The sequence below is a fragment of the Pieris rapae genome, chromosome 20, assembly GCF_905147795.1.
Source record: "Pieris rapae chromosome 20, ilPieRapa1.1, whole genome shotgun sequence".
Taxonomy (NCBI): Eukaryota; Metazoa; Arthropoda; class Insecta; order Lepidoptera; family Pieridae; genus Pieris; species Pieris rapae.
The window spans coordinates 923,319-948,662 of NC_059528.1; the positions used below are offsets into that span (position 1 = coordinate 923,319).

Consider the following 25,344-nt stretch of genomic DNA (forward strand, 5'->3'; position numbering starts at 1 on the left):
AAACCCCCCTCTTATAGTGCTTACTAATAATAATTAAATAATTAAATAATTAAATAATTAAATAATTAAATAATTAAATAATTAAATAATTAAATAATTAAATAATTAAATAATTAAATAATTAAATAATTAACTAATTAAATAATTAAATAATTAAATAATTAAATAATTAAATAATTAAATAATTAAATAATTAAATAATTAAATAATTAAATAATTAAATAATTAATTTAATAATTGACCAGTCCCTTACAAGTACAATGTTTCTTATAACATTAGTGCAATTCAATCTGTGATAGCTCAGATCATTGTTAAGCAGCAGATTGGTGTACCTTTAACTCTATTCACAACATGCCCTCATTTCCGATCATAAATATGTATTTAACACAGCTGATAATATGTTAAGCAACGTCTCGGGCTTTTGTTAATCAAGACTACGAAAATAACACTCATATTATTAACTTGTACCATCATGTCTTACAGTTAACCTATTTCCTCCAGATACTAAAATAAAAACTGTTAAAGTATTAAACTTCATTTATATCGGAAATATCTGTAACTACTTATTGTATACGATTGATTCACACACATCAAATATATTTTGAAAGATAACGTAGATATGAACCGTTCAACTCACATTAGAAATACGATCGTTCTACTATTTTTGCTGAATGCCGAATTTATCGAACTCTTTATCCAAATTATTATAAATCTATACGTTGCGTACTTCAACTTCTTCTGCATATATTTATATTTTCGGAACTAGGGTGATCGTAAAACGTCGGGAATGCGTTTTATTATCGTTCAGATGCACTGGACAACGATACCGCATATATTTAGAAAGGTCGTTGTACTTCCCCGTCTTTTCTAGCGATCTTTGCTACTTCGAAATGCTATATCTTATATATAAAATTCTCGTGTCACGATGTTAGTTACTCCTCCGAACAGGCTTGAACGATTTTTATAAAATTTTATATGCATATTCAGTAGGTCTGAGAATCAGCTACTATCTATTTACTATTATACTACTTTTTATCTATTTTGCATACCCCTAAGCGATAGGGGGCGTCCACCTTAAGATTTTTTTATATTTTTGACGAAATTTTTTGTTTTTATTTTTTTATGATACAACATATAAAAATACATACAACCCATAATTTTTACCCCTCTACAATTAACTTTTTTATTTGATAGCTAAGCACTTTGAAGTATGCCACTAGGGTAGCGTAGCAAAATTTTCCAAGTGAGTGTGTACTAATAGCTAGACTTGGCATTAAGGGGAAACGAAGTTCGCACGGGTAGCAAAGGTCCGTATTACCTACTTCCCTAAAATTAAATAATATAAAACACATATTATAATCAAAAAGTGTCATGAGATAGAAATCTGTCCACGAATTTTATAATAAAAACATTTGTTTCCTTTCCAACATAACATTTAATACTAATCCAATTGCACTGAATCAACCTTCATTTAAAACTTTCGTATTGAAATTATTTTGATAATAGCTGAACTTTTATAAATAGCTTAGTTTTTTATTATAACATTTATTACACAAAAACACTTACAATCATTAACTGTCACCTAATAATTAACATAAGTTAATTGTGGGATTCCCCACTTAGTGGGGGAAAAAGAAACTAATGACAAAGAGTTCTTGTAACGAAGTATAATAAAATTACCCCGTGTTTCGTATCGGATTTAGCACGACACTTTAAATTTATAATGTATTAAGAATATATAATTTAATTAACATTCACCTAATTCATTATGAGTAATGAGCCTATTATTTATACAGGTACAGGGGACGTGTATATAGATACGACAATCATTTCTTCCAGTCTCGAGGTCCCTCTTTAGACTATGTTTTCAGTGTCCCCATATATAAGATGTACTATTATTAAGTTTAGCTTTTAAAATCACAGCTATGGGTTTACATGCGAATAGTTATGTGAAATCTATCGAGAGTGAATGAGTGACCGAACTACTAGATATTTTTGTTACGTAATTTCTAATCTATATAAAAAAACTTTAATATTTGCATACAAACCCTAGGCTACAATTTGCTATAGCCACGACGGATTAAAACTTGCTTTATGCGTTCGTTATGATCAGTATATGTTGTGATAACTATTGTCAGTAAATTTATCGTCATTTGTCACTGTAACAGATTGCAAAGCGATGTATTTAATAAAGACAATAAAAATTATTGAGTTTCCTTTTAGTTCTTAAGTTAAGTTTATCCAGGAGTATTGGAAAATTATTAAAGGAGTTTGACAGGATATAAGTATGTATGATCTATCTAAGGATTCTAATGCATTTATCTAGCCAGATATCGGTGAGCTGATATGGTAAACGAATATTATTTTAATTAATTTGATGCTGTTGATTGAAAATTATAACGATATTTTGAGTTTGAGTTTGAATGAATAAACATTGACCATTTTTGCAATATATATTTCGCATATTCCCTTGCGTTAAAAATAAAAACAAACCAAATTTTCAGTGTCTATCACAGTACAAATTTAAAAATTTAATTGTCTTAACACAGTTGTATATATTATTATTAATTTTATCAAATAGTAGAGTAGATGCCATTTAATCTGAAATGTCGAAAGGCCTGTGGATATTCTTAGGACGAGATTACTGTGAATCATTCGATAGAAATGCCACTTCGTTACCTACTGGTGTAGATTACATTTTAGTAGGAAATAGAGTTAAAGAAGCAGTTTATAACATTAAACACTTATATACATTTTCTTCATTTAAAGTACCAATACCATTTAATAATAATTATATAGAAAATATTTGATTATGTCTCGAATATAAAGGAATATTATAGTAACCATTATTAGTGTGACGATTAGAGGCGGAAATACACAAATAATTACATACACACATTACATACATATGTACATTAAATAAATTAGCTTCCTGATGTTACAGATCGGTAACACTAGTTTATATTTAAAAACTCATTTACTATCTGAATACTCTTGCTGGCCTATCAAAAAAGGATTGTCGATTCAAAATATATTATTACATTAACGTATTGTAAATGCGTTTTTAAACGATTAATAAAGCCGTAGTTTTCCTCTTGTTGTTTATAACCGATATAAGCAGCTTATCTGGCTTATCGGTTTTGAAGTCTTGGAATACGGCCAATGCGTTCTAAGAAAGTCTACTTGTAAAGATGAATCGAGTCACTTAGCTGTATAGATAATAATTGCCTTGAAACTGGTAGTACGTACTCAATAAATCTAGATATATAGAGTAAGGCAGATTAAATGAGTATACTAAATTCTTCGTAGATATACTACGGTATACTATTGTCAGGATAACGAATTTCCTACATATACATTCATTAGTAGTTTCTACGTATTTCTACATTATTTGTATAGAAAGAGCTATGACCCATTACCACGGGTATTTTAGCTAGGAGAAACTGTCTGAATGCATGGTCAGTAAAGAGCTAATCAGTGATTTCTAGGTATAAATGCACTATTTAGTAACCAAATCTTTTATTCTTAATCTTTAACAAAATTCGTACATATTATAATATACTATAAACTATTTTAATTATTTCATATTTTGATCTCGCAAGCTCCCCGTCGTTGCAGTCCATGTGCAAAGATTAAACAGGCACTGCTAATTGTTCTATAGAAAATAATTTCACAAAATTTTAGAAAACTTGAATAAAAGAATCTCAAACACCATTCAAACTGCCCAATTCATATCAATATCAAAGCAAAACCGTGTTAATTAAAACTTGGAATGAATACAGCATGTTAAATTGAATTTCGACAACTGTAAAAACATGTTTTACACGTATTTTAATAAAATCGACACAATGACACGAGGTAATTGCGAAAATGGTGCCGTCATTTACGTCACACAGTTTCTGGGGCAGCCTGAAATAGAATCACCATGCTACCGGTCTAACTTGAATGGCGTTTACATGGATGATTTATTGCTGAGATGTCTGCGGGTTTTAAAATGATAAAAATGATTTCTTCCGCTAGGTCGATCGACGCCCATCGACGTCCGGAACAAGCTTTTAGTAAATTTTCAAATATGAGTCTAGTTCGTTTAACTTTAACTGAATTACGATTATATTTCTTTATGTTCAACTGTAAACGGTTTAATAAAAAGTTAATTGTGGGTTAATTAAAGCAGTATTATTATATTGATTTCAAATTTATTGCTATATCAATCCACACTATTCACTTCTTTATTGCTACATAGTTTATACAACAGCTGGGTATATATATTGTTTTTTTTAATTTGTATCCATCTGCAATCAGCCTCTTGGCTTTTATCAGATTTACGAAATGATGGAAATTAGGCCACGCAAATCCTTTTTTTTTTATCTTCCTCCGTAATTCGTAAACTATCATACTGCAGCAAGTTTCGCCCTTTTCCGTCAATACACACTGTCCTGTTTCCAAGAGGTCCGAAGCTAGGGGGTTGACTTTTAATGTCTTCCTCGACAGCGGCAATTTCCGAATATTTATGCACCAGCATTTTGTGTTAACCACGGCACACTGCTCATATAGAATACGCTATATAATTTATGGTATAAACGAAACAGTTTTTAATTGTTGGGGTCTCATGATACTCTCGCAGCCATTATGAATGGCACGTTGGAGGCGGTGGTAAGTGGTGATATTAAAAAAGGACATACTCCTTAATATCGATTTTATTACTTTCATAATTATATTTGACAAAACGCGTAGATCATACGACGTTCCAGTTTTTCGTATAGATGTCTAATTCTAAAAGTCACGTTAGTGCTAGGCCGTGACATTGTGATGTTCTTGGGGTGACAGCCTGAGTGATTGATGGCAACACGATACAGTCATCCCAGCCCACTCTTTATCATACAGGAAGAAATATTGGATGATTGGAGCCAAACTGCAAATAGCTTCAAAAGTATTGTAATTTAATATGTGTGAAATTTTGTCACGAACGACATTATTTCGAATACTTCTAAATGTGTTAAAACTTTTATTGTAATAAAACTTAAATGATCAGTCTTCTGTTATAATTAATACGAAATGCATCAGTATCATGACCTAATAAACAAAACAAAACAACTATTTCGTCAATAAAACAAAAGTTAGGAAAATAAGAAGCATGCTTTAAAAAATACAGGATAAAAAATATTTAAGTCAAAAATATAGGTTTTATGTCGATCACTGTCTTATTTACGATGTGTTATCAATTTCATAAACCCTTACAAGTATTTTGCTATATAAGGGAAACACTGTATATAATACCAAACATAAGTACGATATATCAAAAGCATGATTGTGCTTTTATAACATACTAGAACTTAACTGAAAGAAACTGGAACCATATAATTAGTTTTCTCACATAATTAGCAGTTAAAAATAGTGGCGGAGAGTTTATTGCCAGTTCTTAACGTCCATTCAACGCCCTTGATTTAATAACTGGCAATTTAAATTAAGCAGCATTTCATTTATTATATTTATTTTTTGACATTCATAAGTATACATTGTATTACCAAAATAAATAAATGATTTTGAGTACTTACTTCAAAGAATTTCCGAGGTTTACACTATTATGGTCTATGACAAGACGTCGGCAATTAACAATACGCTGTTTATGATTGTACTGTAGATAAGTATTTTTCGGTGTTTTACAAACAGTGAAACCTAATAATTGAAAATGTATTTGTAAATGTAATTGTAACTTAAACAAATTGCAGGTGGCCAATACTTTTGAGCGATAGTATATATAAATTTATTTCTAAGAATCTTCATATAACATCTTCATTAGAAGAAATTGTTAATATGTTTTGTTCTATTTTCTAAATCAACATCTATCAGAAAATGCTGCAGATTGCATATTAATAACATTTTTATGTATTTTATCATCAATAACATTTATTCCAACTACATCACCTAATACATTAAAATATATCTAATAACTAACCTTAAAATTTAATTATTAAAAAATATTATTAAAAGGAGTCCCTTTAGGCAAGGTTCCCAAGATACTAGCAGCGTTGCTATAACTATATTATTATATCCATATAATAATATAGTTAAAGATACTTTATTTGACTAAACTTTGTACACGAACACAATCTATTTTGCATGCCTGTACCTCATCGCAACTTAAGTCTTACCATATCTTGATCTCATTTCAAAGCCACGATATTGCGTTGGTACCTTCTCACTCATTCCATTCACTCCAGGTCCGGGCTCGATAAAGAGCTTGATGTGGAGGTGGAACTTCTGGACTCTTCAGCAGCCAGGCATAAGATTGCAGTACGTCCGAAGAAAAATCACCCAAAAGTGAAAGCTGCCCCAAAACAGAACGGAGAAAGGTATTTCATGTGACATTAACCATACCAATTCCTGTTTGCATTTTTTATATTAAGGTTTCTACTATTACTTAACTCTTGGCGTAAATAAAATTTCCATGCCTCAATGCTACTTCAAGCATAATACTTAACTTCAGCCTTCAGCTTGGAAGCATGATATTTCTGTATCAAAGTAAAAAAAAATCACTACGAACAATGATATCACGTAAAATCATACAATAGTATTAATTAAAATTGAAAGAAATTCTGTAAGGATTAATAATTCTATAACTCTCAGCAGTTCGATCGAATACGAAGATGTATACCGAGGTACACTGAATCCATATAAATGATTAAGTATCGTAAACTTCTTACATTGTTTTTTGTGTTTTGGCGTTGCGTAGAGATGTGGGGTCTCTCTGCATCTTCTACCGCATTTACCATGGAGAGTGTTCAGAAGAGTTGTTCGGATTAATACCTGCAGCTGAGTTTCATCATCGGACGTCGAGGCAGAATACGAAATTCCACCCGTATCACCTCGATGTCCGCCATTCCACAACTGCACGTTTTTCAAGGCAGTTTTTGCCGCGCACCACCACTGAACCAATTCGACTTAGGGTCCTTCGAGAAAAGAGCGTACAAATTCTTAAAAGGCCGGCAACGCACTCGCGAGCCCTCTAGCATCGAGAGTGTCCATTGGCGGCGGTATCACTTAACATCAGGTGAGCCTCCTGCCCGTTTGCCCCCTATTCAATAAAAAATAATGTATATTCGAAATTTTTACAAACATTGAAGATGTATGAAATTATATTATAAACTATCGTATTGGAGTTATTGGCACTAAAATCAATTACACTTCGGCCGCTAATAAATCTTACTCAGCTTCCGATACTGTTACCCAAACACATTTGATTGACGTGCTATTGAAATATTTTCGAAACGTTATATGACAAACAATTCTTAATATAACATTTATTACCGCAATACTAGAAGTACTACTAAACTACTATTTACTGTTAAAATAAAAATGTTCGGGCAAAAAAAAAAAAATTTTTTTGTTAAAACCCATACTTTATTTAATTGGAAAGTAATTCAATTCGTATCTAAAATAAAGTATCTTTTGTGTTTAAGAATCTGAAACTTACTCAAATAACACATTGTTAAATCTTTGTAAGGTAATAGAACTTACGAGTACAGAAAAGTGAACTAAGAAATTAATAATAAAAAAATTTGTTGTATGTATTTTCGTTTTAAATTCTAATAAAATCGAATCTAGAAAAACGTCGACAAATTGTTATAATATTCACTTGGAAACAAGAAATCGTAGTTTTAAAATGTAGGCGTACGTCAAAATGAAATGCAGATATATGTACATCAACCTTCATCATGAATCACTCACAAGATGGAAACGATTTAAAATCTGCAGTAAATATTTGTAAGCATGCATGGCTGCTAGCAGTTTTGTTGACTTGTGGTGACTGGTCGTACTTGAATTCGTGTATGCGGTGATATTAGTTGTTTATACTACGTATTTGTGTGTTGTTCTCAGGAGTATGTAAGTGTGTGCTCCTATTTCACCATGCCTACTGCTGATAGTGGACAAATCTTTGTTTTTAATTTATTTTATTATTCTTTATTACTCAAGATGTCATACGGGACATGGTGTAATGGTTGCAGCTCCTTACAAACATTGTGTAAAAAACTTGGCGATTAAAAAAAGTGGCGGAGAGGTTATTGCCAGTTCTTCTCTTCCGTTCTACGCCCTTGATGTGAGAACTGGCAGTAAATGTAAAATTAGAATCATTTAATGTATATTTATTTTTTTTGACGTTCATAAGTGAACATTATGTTACCTATATGAATAAATGATTTTTGATTGATTGATTGATGCGATCAATTATGAATTCTAAGCAATTTCAATAAAGTTAGGTAGTCTTAAAGAAACAATGTGATCCCACTTAAAATCAATTTCTATTACATTTCTTATGGAATACGCGGAGCGATTCCACGTACTATTGTATTCCACTATGGAAATCATTGAGTAATTTGTTACAAACATATGAATCTTAATACATGCTAATATTAGTATAGATATAGACTATGTGAATAAGATTGTCCTTTAATTAATGTGTATTATGTAGTCGATTAGAAAACACAAAGTGTAGCAGGGTTGTCAACGCTATTCGTATTATTTTCGGTCATGGCCCACTTAATTCGTTATTAATGGATAAACATTAGTTTGGCTGTTTGAGCTAGATTGCGTAATGTCTAGAAATTTCAGGTGACCTATTTTCTAAACAATATTGACTCGTTTGTCAGAAATATGTCAGATCTAGAATCTACTGAAATTCTAACTTAAAAACTTTGAAGCTAATTTATCTAAGATTTAATATCCTAGATAACGACTTGCTAGAGGCAAATGTTTACTTAGTTATTTTACTTAATTTAATTATAATGACCGATAAAAATAAATTAGAACCGCATTCCGAAACAAATCTTCATTCCCGCAGGTCGACATTTTTAAAATTCCCAGTCACCTCCAATATGTTTACTAATTAATTATAAAAAAAATAGAGAAATTCAGTTTAATCTTTTCAAACTCATACATCACTTTAATTGTTTAATGGCTATTATATGAAGTGATTTATATACTATCTTTCCTATGATATGTTTCAGATTCCCGAGACGTGTTCTAAATACCGCTCAATATATTTATAATGAATAAACTAAACGCTTCTAATTTTCATTTCTTATAATAGAGATGAAAATTAGAACTCTTCTACTGTTGCAGTAATTTATGCGAGCAATCTATCATATATTGAAACCTTGAATTTGAATTTTAGTTTTTTTTATATATTCTCATTTCGGTAGCGCAGTGTTGGCCTAGTGGCTTTAACGTGCGACTTCATATCTAAGGAGGAGGTTCGATTCCCGTCTGGGAACCAATGTCGACGGTGTGTATCCAGGCATAGGAGGCTGATCACCTTATTGTCTATTAGATTAACAAATGATCATGAAACAAATAAATCTGAAACTTAAAAAGTTTGTATCGCCACTGATTTATTTAGTCATGTAGGAGTGATATGTTTTCATATTAAATTATTAAATCTATTATAATTATGGCTGGCCCTGCGTTGTTCCCGTGAACGGTGCTTGATAACTGGTCAGACTTAGATCCTTGTATTAAATATTTTCTTGATACTACGTGTTATGTTCCAACAGTAGTATAAGTACATGCACCAATTTCTTCATGCCTTGGACTCGGTATGATAGAGGCGAAACAAGAGGAGATAATGGCTGTTAGAGCTAACAAACATTTTGTAAAAAAACTAGGCGATTTAAATGAGAGATGGATAGTTCTTCTCGTCCGTTCTACGCCATTGATTTGAGAACAGTAATTGAAGTTTTAGAATCATTCATTTATTTTATTAGCGTACATAAGTGTACGTTGAGGAATAATATTATTATTTTAATTGTGCATGTAGGAAATATTAACTATTATGTTAATTATGTTATTTTACGCATTATTTTATGTCCATCATATTAATCCCTTTATGTACCGGAAACACCTACGCAGCGAACATTACCTGTGACATAATATTAAAAATACTGTCCTAAATCTAATTTCGCAGTAATTCCCACAAATCATATCGCTCTAACGTTATAAAATTGTTATCACCTGCTTATTAGCCCCGACACGAATGTATGAGTATATATTTTCCTTTGATGTTGTAAATGGGACAAAACGTAACAAATAGACTCGCTGTTCACGGAAAAGTTGTCTTAATCAATGTCAGTATGGGTCATTGTACTGAATATTGCTCATATATTAATACTATGGAAAAACAAAATTCATAAAATAGACTTGATAAATAATCTTTTATAAATAGTTGAGAGCTTCGAGTTCGAGTTTCCTTTTCAATTATAATTAATTAATTGAGTATCTATAGTTGTTATCAAAATTTATATTTATATAAATTCAGAAAATTATATATTGCAATTTATTTACAAATATTTACAATTGGTTACAATCCTAGTAGACAGACCCATGTGCAGAGGCTGTTTCAGCGCAGAGGAATCAGTCACCCACGTAGTCCTGGAATGCGAGGCTGTGGCTAAACAACGTACAGAAATCCTCGGAAAAGTGAGGTTCCCTGAAGCCTTTGAAGTGCCCAGGAAGCTTCTGTGCTTTTAGAAGGAGTTAGGCTGGCTTAGTTAGCCAGGACATTACGTACAACGTATCTATTGAGGGTCTAAGTGCGGAAACAGAGTCCACATACCATACCAGTTACAATTTCCCTTGCGTATAACACTTAGTGATTGCCGTCAACGATTGTGGCTATGAAGGCATAAATAGCTGATCGTTACCTTATGTATGGCTTTTTGACAGACTCACTTCTTTATGTATAACTGATACAACGCCAAAAATATAGAGGAAACAAATAGAACATATGTATTTCAATAGATTAAACAAAAGATCTGTCTTGCCAAGAAATTGAATATAAAATTTCACCAGTGCCCTAGTTATGGCATTTCCAGACGTCGTGTAAGAGTTTGTTCATGGCGCGTCTATGTTTTCGTTGCTAATTATATTTTGTACTAATTTAAATGTTCACTATGTGTTTCAGGAAATTTATCTAATTTTCCTTTTCTTTATGTACATGCGATGGGTGAAGAATGAAGCGCCAAAAATAATAGGCGTATCGAGATTAAATATACACACGTATAAAATGTGAGATTTTCGCCTTAGAGTATATATGCAAAATGCAAGTCATGATTACTTAGGAAAAGGATGTCTGGGAATCGCAGAGTAATTTAATACCATTTGAAAACTATGTCTATTAACAAATATAGTTAGCTACTTTTGGGATACAGTTCGCGTAAGGCGTGTAGAATTGCTTTAAATGTATATCTCAGGAATATTATTTATTCTATAAAATTAAACTTTAAGATATATTCTTATTATCAGTAAGCATAGAGATCATTAATTCAAATATTTACATTTCAAATAAAATGGGTTAAATTTCATCACAAATATATAAAATGTATACAAATTTAATGGCGTTTTTGCACGCTGTCCGAGATTTTCTAACCCTGCTCCATGAACTCCAACTGTGGAAGTAGACCGGACGCTTTCAAACATGACATAAAAAATACAACACGTCAAAATGATTTGTACTAATACTAGGCAGGAAAACTTTTTATGCATATGCTTAATACATTAGATATATATAGTATATCAATATATGTAATTGGACTAATTGTTTCATATAAAGCCATATAAAACATGTTATGTACTATGCCAAGTTTCTCAATTTAAACTTATTTTTACGATTTGAAAATGGAAAAACGCAAATTCCTTGTTACAAACTGTGCTACAGAGGTATGACCGTCTACGGCGTAGAGACCCTACGCTGTAGACGATATATATATTATTTTAATGATTATATTTATGTAATTGATTTACCATAAATATACTATGTTAATAAGAATTTGTTTGTTAAGTTTAAAATCCTCGCGAAACGTTGAGCCTACTACTTTAGAGTTCTAGTATATATCTTAATTATTTATCTGCGTAGAACTTATTATATAAAGCTGATAATAGCAAATAATAGCAAAATATGCTATTCTGTATTGTAGAATTTTAATATGACTAAATTTCTACTAAATCAACCATTCCGAGAAAAGCAATGGTCCTACAAACAGTAATTTGGCGCTCAACACTGCTTAAACATGCCTCATATATTTAACTATGTGACATCAAGCTAAAAGCTTTTAAACAATTTTAAATTAAACGTAAACGTGTTTATGAGCACTCTATTTCGTGTCGCATGGTTCGATAATGTCGTTAATTGACGTGACTGATCGTTCAATGAACTTAGCAAAAATTAATACATTTTTTAATGTATTTTTAACGAATATTTAATGTATATGTTTATACCTGTTCCATTAATATTATAACTTCTAAAGTTTATGCGTGTAAATTAAATAATTTGCATTGCATTTATATCTTACAAAGAGTTCTCTCCGATTCAAGATAACAACAAGACACTATACTAAAAACTTATACTTATACGAATAATTGAACCTAAGTTTTTAGTATAGTTTTTTTTCGTAATAGTATTATGTTCGTATATAATTGTAATAATAAATAAAAAGAACATTATTAATACGTAATGTAAACGCGTGTAATTATAATATACTCGTAATTGCCCTATATTCCGCCCCGGCATGACCTGGAGCAACCACAGATGACAGTAGACAAAATGTAAACAAACCACATAGTGGGCCTGGAACGGTTCTGCGACAAAATTATTAAATATGTGAAGGAGCCAAACAAAAAAAAAGAACTAGTTTCACAACAATTACCCCCCAACTCGCCCATGAATATTGTAATAATAATAATAATATTACAGCTGTCGCCGGGCCGTATCTCGCCAGACGTAACACGCATGAGTAAATAATTTTAGTAAAAGTAGTATCTTTTTAGTAAACATTTAAGAGGAAGAAAAAGGCGCAATGGTACCTACCAGATAGATAAGAAAGTATTATTATATAAAAATGTTAATATCATCAACATGATAGTTAGTTTTGGCATATAAGGTTGTTTATAATTTTCATATATAACTAAAACACTTTATATATCCTTGAGATTAATTTATAGTTAAGAAAAATAATCTTTCTATTATGTTACTAATAAGTCTGCTTGCATAGACAATATTTTTTTATTGATTTATAAAACTAACTTTACTCAGGAATGATGAAACATTCGAATGGTAAAATTTGTAAAAAATATTTAAATACTCCTCTTTATAAAATGATCGACTGATATTGAAAATGATTAGTTTATTCGGCTTCTAATTAAAATTGAAACTAACAAACACGAAAATACGATTATGATTTATGAAAATAATTATTACATTTTCAATTTAGGTTAAGGTTATTTTAATACAATCTCCCGTTTAATTAAAATTCCCGAAGTTGACACGACTCGCGTGACAGTTGTAGGTTATTCCGATAAATTCGTCTCGATAACAGCAGAAACGTACGTTGCCGACTTCGAGAGTTATTAGGGCGCCTTTGGGCTTGTTTTAAGAAACCGAAATTTATTACCAATGATATCATCTTAAGTAGTGTATTTGCATTTTTTAAATGTTACTGCAAAATAAAGATAAATGTTAAACAGACATCCTGTTGATTAGGATATTAAACAAAGTATGAAAGTACCCTGTGCCATCTGCCGGGCTGATTTGTTTAAGGGGGCTTCGCGTAAACGCATACGAAAAATCATTTACATCGGCTAGCCGTTCAAGACGGGTTCAGTGACATACACACGTACACAAATTTGATTGAAATCAGTTTAGTAGTTTAGAAGTAGCGGACAAACATAGTTATATAGATATAATTGTAGGTTTATAGATATAATTGTAGTCTTAATGTTTATATAAATCGATGCATCAAGCTTGTTTACAAAATACATATGATTTCTTACGTAATTAAATAATTTATTTATTAGCAAGCTTTATCCTGTTGCTTGACTTGCTTACATATGAATAATATAATATATATAACCTAAAAATCGTTGGTCAAAAGTATATAATATCTTAATTGTCACAATTAAGTACTCATTATGACGGTTTTTTTACAATTGTATATTTGTTATTTATTTATTACAGAAATACATACATTATCCTTACCAATAATGTCGAGAAACATTTAATATAATAGTGTACACATATAATCCTAAACACATAATATACACAATATCTCTACTGAGAAATCACTCTGCGAACTTAATTATAAATATGTCGATAGTGTCGGAGACAGCATTCAGTAGACCCAACGTCCTGGATAACGAGGATCTGTGCAACAGACTACATAAATAAAGAATATACAAATTTACAGCAACATATCTCTCATAAATATAGTTACATATATCAGTGATTCTATTAGACACCGTGTGCAATGTTGAAAGTAAATTTTGTAAAAACAAACAACTTCAATCTAATTCAGACGTAGGAGCTAATCAAAGCTTTCCCAATTTAAAAACGTGAAATTTAAGAAGAGCATGTAAATTTTGTTTTATTTTGATATGACTTAAATATTTGCAAAGATTTTAACCCCAAGTTCATAGACCTATGTTAACTTTTTTTTATATTTCCGACTTTAGTTTCCGACATCTGTTATTTTAGATTAAATACGTTTCAGCGACGCCTGATGGTTTTAACACATAAACGCTATGTGATTTGCATAAATAAAATTTTAATTTCAAGGCAGTGAATTATTAATTGAATTACCTACAAATTTCAAAAATTTTATTAAAAATAATTATATCGTAATATTATAATGTTCGGCTTTGATAAATTGAACGCATAATTTTTATATACGGGTGTATGAAACTTTAATCTCAAAAGTGATTATGAAACTAGTATTGATTGAATACAGAGAATCATAAAATTGCTGATATTATTACGCAAAGACTGTGTTGATATTGAAGCTGATGAAAGACATTCGACATCGGGTTCTATTTATGAGTATTTCAAAATAGCGTATACATTTTGCACGTAAAAGTTGTAGGTATCTGCTATATATCAGGTCTGCTATAACTAACTGTGTATTAAGCATTATTCAAAGGGTCAGTGCTTGCTCTATTTAACCAGGTATACGACCATCTTTGGGTTCGAGAAACGAATTTGATTGACACTCAATTATCGCCTGCAATGTGAAAGAACAGCCGATAGACGATCATGCCTTTTGGTTGGGTTCACACAACTCACCAGAGGCAGAACACTATTTTTTATAAATAATACGTGCCTATACAAAACCTCTTAACTCTCATAATGGTGTGTCCATGTCTTCTCCATAAAGTCAAAAATAGGTCTCAATGCTTCATTTGTTGTTGTGGAAAACGAGTGGAAAATTTACGAATATTTATTTGCACAAACGGGAACGAATTATATTATACGGTTATATTATCTTCAGTGAAATATATTTCATCTGGGTTGGTTTCTAACTTGTTGGAGTAATTATAGTTGTCAAATAGTCATAAATATACTAAAACATAATAAAATGTTTTGATTTTATTTCACTCAGAATAAGAAACTAGTACACTCGACGCGCTAATAATAAAGTAATCACTCATAATACACAGGTCTTTGTCCTACATGTGTTGGACGAAAATAACATTTATTCTTCAGCGATTTTAGTCGACTCAAAATGACAGGACATAATTTCTTTATGACTAGCTGCATTTCCTTGTAATAAATCGCGTCAGTTCGCAAACACTAAATGTCTTCTTTACATATAAAAACATAGAAAGTTTATGTTTATAATAATATGTACACGATGTAAAACATGATGAAAATAAAGTTTTTTAGATTATTCTTGTTTCTATGCGATTGAAGTATCGCGGGGTTATTTTAACATTTATATGCTACGGTTATCTTAATATTAAAAAAAGAATCTCTATTTCACTTGGTTACAGCATCACCCGTGATTATATAGTAATTATTTTCCGTTGTGTTTATTATTTTCAGAATAAGGTTCTTATGAAAGAGAACTTAAGAAAATTGCGCGGAAAATTAGAAAATTTAAGAATAATTAACTACCAATAAACTAATATCAAGCAATCCTGACTTTTTATGATATTAATTAACCTTTTATTTTCACCCCTCTACAATTAACTCCTATTTATTAATTAAAAATTTATGACGTGAACTTTGCGGTTCGTATAGAGAAAAATTCAACTACCTAAAGAGACCTAGACTACCTATAGAGTTTTCATTCTGGAAAACCAAACAGTCTCTGGGGTAGCATATCAAAATGTCTCATGTTAAAAAAGGTAGGCTATGTGTTAAGAAAGGAAGTTCGCGGTGGCAGCTAGTACTATATAAAAGTTTATATGTCTTATCCGGAAATCAATAAACCGTACCAATTAAACACGCAAAATAATATATAAAATACTTTACAGATGGCTGGTCCGTGTCCTAGAAGACGTTCAAGGCGACGAACTCAGCTCGCGTCAGGGATACGTACCGGCCCATGTTCTTCGAGAGAAGGAACCTGAGCGGGATGTCACGGCACTCGCTGCTAGACGACAGTGAGTACTTTAATATCTGCACATATTTTCTTAAATCCATATATACGACTGTTGTACCTTTAAAATAAAATTAAATAAAAGGTAAATAAAATTGAAAGATTTGTTGTGTGCCGTAAATCATAGCAAGCAAGCAAGATACATCCGGTATCTTGAAATAGATAGATGGAAAGTATATATATTGATAAATTTAGTTTAAAAACTTGTTTAATATTTTAGTTTTTACGCTTTCTTCAAATGATAGTTCTTACAATGTTTTTCAATATTAATATTTTTATTTATTTATGAAAAAACACAAATTCCTACTTATAATCTATATACATATAACTAACTACTATAAGCAAAAATTAATGATAAATAATAGAACTTTTGTCAATTCACTTATCGGGCAATAAAAAAGATCCGATAAACTTTGTAATTCGTTAACTGTAGTATTGCAGTGATATTTGCCCTTTTCTAAATATATGTTGCAATAATAATAATATTTAAATTAAAAAAATATAATATTTTTTTTAATCAATAAACAATCAACTAATTATGAACTTCCTATTGAGACACCGTGTATTAAAAATAATCATTATACAAGTATAAGTTTACTTGCTATCTTCTACACATTTAAAAGTTCACAGCCGTTTCTCCGAATCAATATTACAGAAAAATATTTATACATTTTCAAGTTTTATTAAATGTTTTATGGCAAGTGCGGTTTCATATCGCGGAACTGAGGCAAATGGTGACGATAATCGTTATACGCGTTTACGATTCCCATGTGTGAATAAGGCCTGCCTTACATCAGATTTTTGATCTTCAGATAATTAAAAAGCGACCTCAATATTTGCTGAGTATAAAAAGCAAATATGTAATTTATATAGCTAGTATATTTGTCTTCGCTTTTTCGTTCGAGTCGGTGCTAACCTTATTTTTAAATTCTCACAAAGAAGTGTAAAGCCGGAAGGGACAAAAACTTTATATTTAATTTTGACTTATGATACCAATATCCATATTAATAATAAAAATTTATTTGCAAAAATATGGTACAAAAATGTTATGGTGGTTAAATCGAAAGTTAAATTTTGCCACACATAATGACTTGCAAATTTGTCTTTAAAGGACTGTTACATGAACTACGTAAATAAGTGATTTATGGTTTAAAACTAGAAACAAAAGAACGAGAAAATCAAGCGTACCATAGATACATAATTGATATTAGTAAGATAGAAAGACTTGATTGACACATATTATACACATAATATTAAACTGTTTGGAAGTTTCTCGTCTCTCATAAGCTTTAAGCGGCTTATTAAGGGTGCGCAGATAAAGCTCTCATCCGAGCTTTAATTCGCGACAATATGGTAGCTTTCGTCCCGCTCTCGTTTTCATATAAATTTATTAAAATAACATTCAAATGCAGGCTAATGCGTTTATTTACCGAGGAATTTGCCTGTTTATGTTTCTTTGTATTTGCTTGACTTTTTCCTATTGTATTGCGAAAAGTTTATTAACAAATAAACCTTGTCTAAATTATTTTAAAAACATTAATTTTTATTAATTTACTATGCTTGACATTTTAGTGCTATTCTTCCATACAAACCAGACAAAAATAAATTACATGGAAGTAATTATATAAGTATCAGTATTTTCCTTTTCAACTCATTTAATATTATATATAATACGAATATTTTGATTAAATTAAAAACTTACAAAGTTATCATTCTTTATACTATATAAATACTAACACTTAGTTGGTTTAGTTGAAGTAATAATTAATATTAAGTTTTTCGTAGGAGAGTCGGAAATATGAAACTCGACAGGCTATTCTCAGATGGCCGTGTTCTTGAATTCTTTAAATGGAAACTTTGTGGCAATTTCAAGATAGCAAGCGATTGTGAACTACCGAACTTGACATTGAATACTTAGTGTGAACACAATATATCTTCTTCTTCAGTCGAACTTATTTCGGATGGCCGTGTTAGTAGCGACACACATCTACTACTATCCCCTGTCTTCGGCAAGCCTCTGCGCTTGGGTGATGATAAAACCCGTAATACGCATTACTTGATGGGTCAGCGAGTAGGGGATCGGCCTCGAGGTCTGATGCCCTCCACTCTGTCAGTCACGATGACTTTTTGTAGGCTTTCTGGACCTCTGCGTGTTTCATGTCCACTCATTGGTAACAATGTGTCGAAAGATTTTTTTACCTGTAAGTCTTATTATGGCACAACCATCGCTGTCCAGGGAATTTTAAGCAACATCACATTTTTGTTTCTTCATTGATTTTCCCCTTGCAGATGTCCGTATTGTCTAGGATTCAGGGCTTGAAAGGAAAAAACATCGGATATACCAGTCTCAACCAATTTCTACTTTGTTAAGTTTTGCCATTGCTTCTTCTTCTGGGTTCTTCTTCGGATTTCATTTTCGCTTCCTCCTCGACTGCTTATCACGGAACCATGGTTTATAAACTCGTCACTATTTCTAGATTCATTCAGTTCACCAGTGCCTGTGTGTTTTCTCATCTATCAATCATCACTTTAGTTTTGGGTTTGTTTATGTGTGGTTCAAACTTCTTACTTTCTGTTTGTACTCTCTGAAAGCCATGTGGTGTCTTGGGTATACCTAAGGTTTCTTTTACTCCACCAATGGATAATCCATTCTCCCATACATCTCTTCGCGTTAAAAATTCCCCATGTATATGAGCACAATATATAAACACATAACTTAGTAAAATCTTCCACAGATATGAATTCCACATATAACGCACTTTGGCAAAGGATGCACTTAGAAATGCATCAACACTCACCAGGTGCTCACTGAAAGTTTACGACTAGCACTTAACATAGCGACAAGGCCAGTTACAACCCACTTGGGCTGTAAAGCTAGCAATGAGATCTAACTGTCATATATCTATCTATCTATGAATCTCATGGATCTATCAAAGTCTGGAACCAAATGCCTGACTTCCGTCAGAATCTCAAAAATAATAATACCTAGTATTTATTTGGTTTCGATTATATTATTTTTTACAACATGATGTGCATAACTTGTGAAACCTAATTCTATTCCCTGCTACCATCCAATTGAAAAATGTTTAAGTAAAAATGTGATTTTAAAGTAAAACGAATTCACAAGGAAATCACCGTCGTTTTAAAATCCTTAAAGCAACAAGCAATCTTATCCACGACTGACCCACAATATAACAGTTTTCACATAATGTTTTCTTTCACCTTGGCGAGAGTAACATTGCCTTCGAAGAAGATACAATATTGATTTACAGTGACGTCATTGTAATCTTTGCCCTGCATCTTAGGCGCATTTAAATCTTGTGAAACGTCTTTCCTTGTCCCCATTTAGACGGTCATAAAACGTGTTTATTACCATTAAAAAGCATATAAATTACACCTGGATATTTTATCAATATTAGTCATTAGCTGCCATGTAACAGTCATCTTGTTGGCATTTATTTAATGCGCAGTTTGAATGAAATTCTATAAGTAGATATAAAAGTGAAAGTGAAGACATCTACCGTGCCAATATTGGAATATATATCATCGTGTCCAAAATATATACTGCTGGCTAGTTACACCAGTCAAGAATGTCTGACAATTTTAAGCTTAGATTGTCGAAAATAGAAAACCGAATTAGACCATAATTTTGACACCAATTATAAATAACTCAACTTGTGTGATATTATGTTCTTTTTATATAACATTATGAAAATTAATATGACAATTGTATAACTGTTTTATATGACTGATTGGGTGGATTTTTTTAATAAATCGATCTAAATGCACTTGCGGTCTAAATTGTTTAATATTATTTAAAAAAATCTGTCTGTTTGACTTCGCTCAAAATATACATAGGATACGTAGCAGGTAAAAAGCTTTTTCTTTAAGATAGTCTGGGCAAACGAGCCCCCACAAAGCATCTTATAAACACCCATTTAATGGGCGCGTTAGGTACTAGCTTTGGAGGGAGAGGTATTATCTTTCTTTAAACAGTTGGAGGTCAAGGTACCCAGGGGCCCCTGGGAATACCTTCCACCGTGAGTGATGCTACAGTTCGCTTAAAAACTAGCTTTAAAAATTGGTGGAATAATTTGTTGGATTTTTTTGTATTTTTATAAACAAGGTTGCCCAGTCCTATTGCCAATTTCAGACTTCCAGCAATCGAAGCCAAAATGTGCGGGAGGTATGCTGACACTCAATGCATCAAGTTCACACAATTACTCGCCACTTGTCTCGTTAGCGCTAAGATTGTGTCAGGAAATGTTGTAAATCAATCGGTGTGATTAATGTGTCTGTCAAATTAAATTAAAATAATTAACTATTTTTGCAATTGTTTTTTATTAATATTAATTGAGGGAAAAGTAAATATTAGTGACGAGGAATACTTTTTACTATAGAAGACCTGTTAGAGTACCATCGAATATATATAAATACTAGCCGACCCGACAGACGTTATCCTGTATGCATTTAAAACGAGTAGGATAATACACTAAAAGGCTATTATTATTATTTAGGATATTACAGTACCGACTGCGGCGCCATGCCGGAAAGATTTTTGAATTTAAACCCTCCAGGGCTCCCAAACGCATACAAAAAAAATCATTCAAATCGGTGCAGCCGTTTAAGATAACTTTACGTTAACGTTCAGTGACATACACACGTACAGTAGAATCATATAATATATATACATAATTATGTCTGGATGTGTGTAATATCCTATCTTTAGAGTTAGATCAAACTTCAACTGCAACTGGTCTGCAAATTTGATTGAAATTGGTTAAGTAGTTTCCTAAACTACTCCGGAATCCGGTATGGACTCCTGTCCATACCGGATAAACAACGTGACTTAAGATTATAAATGTACATTTCAATTTCTTAGACTGTAAACCCAACTGTTGAAACGAGTTTTTTTGCTTTAGAGTGATCTTTAAACTCGATTTTATAAAAAATAATTATTTGTCAATGGAGAAACGTATATTTTTATTTCTCTTTTAATACTCGAATCAAATTAATAATCGAAGCATACGAGAAATAACGTATAAATACTGATAATAATTCATCTGTATTTTCCCTTCTCTCTTATTCCAGGGCTGTGATTCGTGAACTCATAGAGACCGAAGAAGAGTTTGGAAGGGACATGCAGCAGGTCGTCAATCAATACATGAGGCCGATGGACAAAGCGACCACGCCTAAACCTGTCTTCGAAAGCCGAGAGTTTCTCTTCTCTAATTTTAAACAGATCTGCGAATTTCATAATACGTACGTAACTAAAACATTACATAATATTTTGTATAATATTATAGGTAGTTATAATAATTTGAGTATTTTAGTGGTTGTATACAATTGAAATAAAAGGATATTACTGTACACCAAAAGTATCTATCTATGCCCGATTAACAATGGCTTAGTAGACGAAAACGTCTTGAGTAGACCAGAATATCTTGCACAGAAAATCTAAGTATAAGGAAATGCATATGTATACTGTATGGTAGATGGTATTTTGAAAATATTTATTGCAGATCTCTGCTAGAAGGCATAAAGTACTACGCGTCAGATCCCCGTATGTTGGGCAGAGCATTATTGCGCATGGAGAGAGAGTTCGACAAACATGTGGCTTACTGCAGGGACGAACCCAAGGCCCAACAGCTTTTAAGCACACATCCTGTTATCAAGAAGTACTTTCAGGTAAGTAAAATTGTTTTATTAATCGTCTCGGGCTTCATAATAGTTCAATCAGTTTTAGATAAGCAATTTCACTACGAAATTACAATGATGCGTTGGTCGCCTGATGAACATGAACGCGTGTGACTGCGTACAGTTTCGTGTTATATATTTATTTGGCCACTAAAATATTTCTGAATCCATTGATTAAGGGTTCTTCAAGAAAAGAGTGTACCAATTAATAGAAAGCCAGCGAGTATTCTGACTGTGTGACCGTGCCCACTGTTCTATAATATAATATAATAAATAAGCTTTGTAATTTCTTGCAAAGAGAAAAGTAAACTTAATCTTATTATAATGTTTTTTTAATAAGACTTAAATTTATTTAAATTAATTATATCTATTTCCTAATTACTTTTATAGAAATATAATATACATAGTATATAGTATAGTAGATAAACGCCGTCGCTGAATTGTCTTGAAAATATTTGTGGTGGTCTACATAGCGCCATCTATGAACTGCTGTTATTGAATCTTAATCGTTGTTTCTGATATTTTGCCATCTAGCGGTATAGCTCAAAACTAGTTAAAGTCGAACAGACGTTCGATTCTAGAGAGTTTGTTGCTTTGTTAAAGTTATAATAGATGGCGTTAATAATAACTAATATTATTATTCCTTTTCTTAATAAACTTATATCCTTAACAGGGAAAGATTTTGATAAATTATTGTTTAAGTTATAGAAATCTAGTCTGTAAATTGCTATAAGTTTTTTCTTTGAATTTTATTTTTATAGTAGCCTCTTTATCTTCCTCTAAAATATCATCATAGCCAACCAATAAGTGTTATTTGTTTGTAAGACCTTTATTGTGATTGTTATGACACTCGAGGTATTTTTATTTGCTCAGCACTGAGTCCAAGCGTAATAATAACATTACGAGTCAGTTAAAAAATAATGTTATATGGCGCCACGTCAGTTCGGCAAATCGCCAAAGATTAGAATAGTTGGCGTGCTTTTCACGGATCGCTGTCAATCTCCTTCACAGCGAGGGCAACTGATCTTATCCTTGTTTCAACATCTTATGAACCCGCACTGGGTTAGGTGGGGTTTTATTTCAAAAAAATGTTGCTAAAACTATTCCTAGGTATAAAAATAAATAGTGAACTCCACACATAGAGACTCTTTCCAATAGGGTCTTTCTATTGTATGGTGCAACTGCAGAGGTTCTACCTATATTTGTTCTGCAGAAGGGGTTCTGGGGTTCTGTTATTAATGTTTTTTTAATAGTATTAATTAGTTCTATATAGAAACAAATTTAAAAAAATACAAAATAAAGCCTGGCTAAAATATAAAATATCACATATTTGCCATATTAAAGCGAAAGTTTATTATTAATATTAAAAATGTGTATGTTTTAGTTGTTTACAATGAAGTGGATCACCATAAAGTGAATTTTATTATGAAATCCAATTTCTGTGGACAAATTTAACTCGTAATCTTTTTTACGTTGTCTTGACGATAAATTTATGCGTAAATAACGTCTGTCTTGCGTCAGGAGACATATTACTAGGCTTTGGAGTATGAGCGAATCCTATCTAAAATCGAGTTTCAAGATTTATCGAAGGATTTTTAAAGTATAAAAATTCTGATAGATTGCTCGTCTATAAATGTATTGGCTACGTAATGAATAATAATAATAAGCCTTTATTTATCCAAATTTTATTCAAAAAACATAAACGTGTACATATATACAATTTTATTAAGCTAATATCTGCCAGTCCGAGAGAAAGCCAAGACAGACAGCGTAACACTAGCTAGTTATATATAAGACATGTTGGCGTAAATAATAAAAACAAAATCAGTATAATTGCACTCTTTTAACTTCTCTTTTGTCTATTTCTGTCCAATTGTTTTACGTTGTGATGAAAAGCAATTTTTTTTTTTTTATAGAACAGGGGGCAAACGGGCAGGAGGCTCACCTGATGTTAAGTGATACCGCCGCCCATGGACACCCTCAATGCCAGAGGGCTCGCGAGTACGTTGCCGGCCTTTTAAGAATTTATTTAGTCGTCATTTTTAAATGAAAACTTCAAACACTTCCCCATCGCGATCTATCTTGTGCTTCCCGCGTCAAAATGCGAACCCCTATTGTTTCGAAGTTCTTGATAACTCCATCCCACCAACGCAACCTCGGTCTACCGGGTTTTCTTTTGCCACCGGGTTGTGAGTTTAGTAACCTTGGGGTTCTGTCGTTCGCCATTCGGTGCACATGTCCCAGCTACTTGAGCCTGTTGCACTTTATGAATTGGACGATGTTGGCGTCGTCTAGGATAAAGTTCTTCATTGTAGCGGACACGCCAAACACCGTCGTTACAAACAGGACCAAAATTTCTTCGAAGAATTTTTCGCTCGAAAATAAGGAGAGAGATCTCGTCTTTCTTGCTAAGGGGCCAGGATTTAGAACCATAAGTGAGCACTGGTCGCAGCAGAGTTTTACAGACAGACAGACAGTACAGATTATTATCAATTTTTAAATTACATGAGTTTTTGAAACAAATAATTATTTTATACGTTTAAATATAATTTAAATATTTAAATATAATATAATATTATTTACATAATCGAATTCATTTCGCGAATGTTGAATGAGTCTGCTATTTCTGACATGATCAAGTCCTACGCGTCTGCTTGACTCAAATCCAGAAATAATACATAAAAATATATTTTACAGCTATTTCACTACCACCGCGTACAATTAATTTCAAAATTACTTTTTACCTTTTCTAAATAGAACAATTTAATTCTCAAGTTTATCATGATTTATACCTAATACTTATTGTATTTTTATTTCCTTTCTTTACGCTTATTATGTAGTTTTGCACTTCTTGGGCACTTGCTTATTTCGATTTATTTTCCTTAAAAATGATGCATGGAAGAGATCGCTCGAAAATGTTTTGCTTCATAATACAAGAAAGCTGTCCGTACTTCTTTTGTATTCAATTATAATAATTCGTAATGCTTTTTGCAAAAAAAGTGTCAAAAAAATAGGATGAGTTCTAAGAATATTAACAAGCAAAATAAAAATATAAAAAAACCCAAATTAAATACCACTTTCATTTGGTTTACCTAACATGTTTAATGTGGAGGTTCTGGATTTTGGTCTTGAAGTCTAGTACTCCATGCCCCTTCATAAAAAGCCACGCATTTATTTGAATGGTGTTAAAATGGCTACACTAATTTATCCTCACTACCTGTAG

General features: G+C 31.8%; 1 protein-coding gene across 11 annotated transcripts in view; it reads left to right on the forward strand.

The window, feature by feature from the left end:
* LOC110994995 (obscurin) overlaps positions 1-25,344 on the forward strand; it is a 99,301-nt gene that overhangs the window by 24,583 nt on the left and 49,374 nt on the right. For 9 of the 11 annotated variants that reach the window (XM_022261955.2, XM_045632747.1, XM_045632748.1 and 6 more), the window contains 4 exons: positions 6,222-6,353; positions 16,300-16,428; positions 21,516-21,686; positions 21,947-22,112. In XM_022261955.2, coding sequence (XP_022117647.2) covers positions 6,222-6,353; positions 16,300-16,428; positions 21,516-21,686; positions 21,947-22,112 — 598 coding nt within the window. The remainder of the gene's footprint in view (positions 1-6,221; positions 6,354-16,299; positions 16,429-21,515; positions 21,687-21,946; positions 22,113-25,344) is intronic. The other 2 variants (XM_022261954.2, XM_022261948.2) reach the window with 1 other exon arrangement.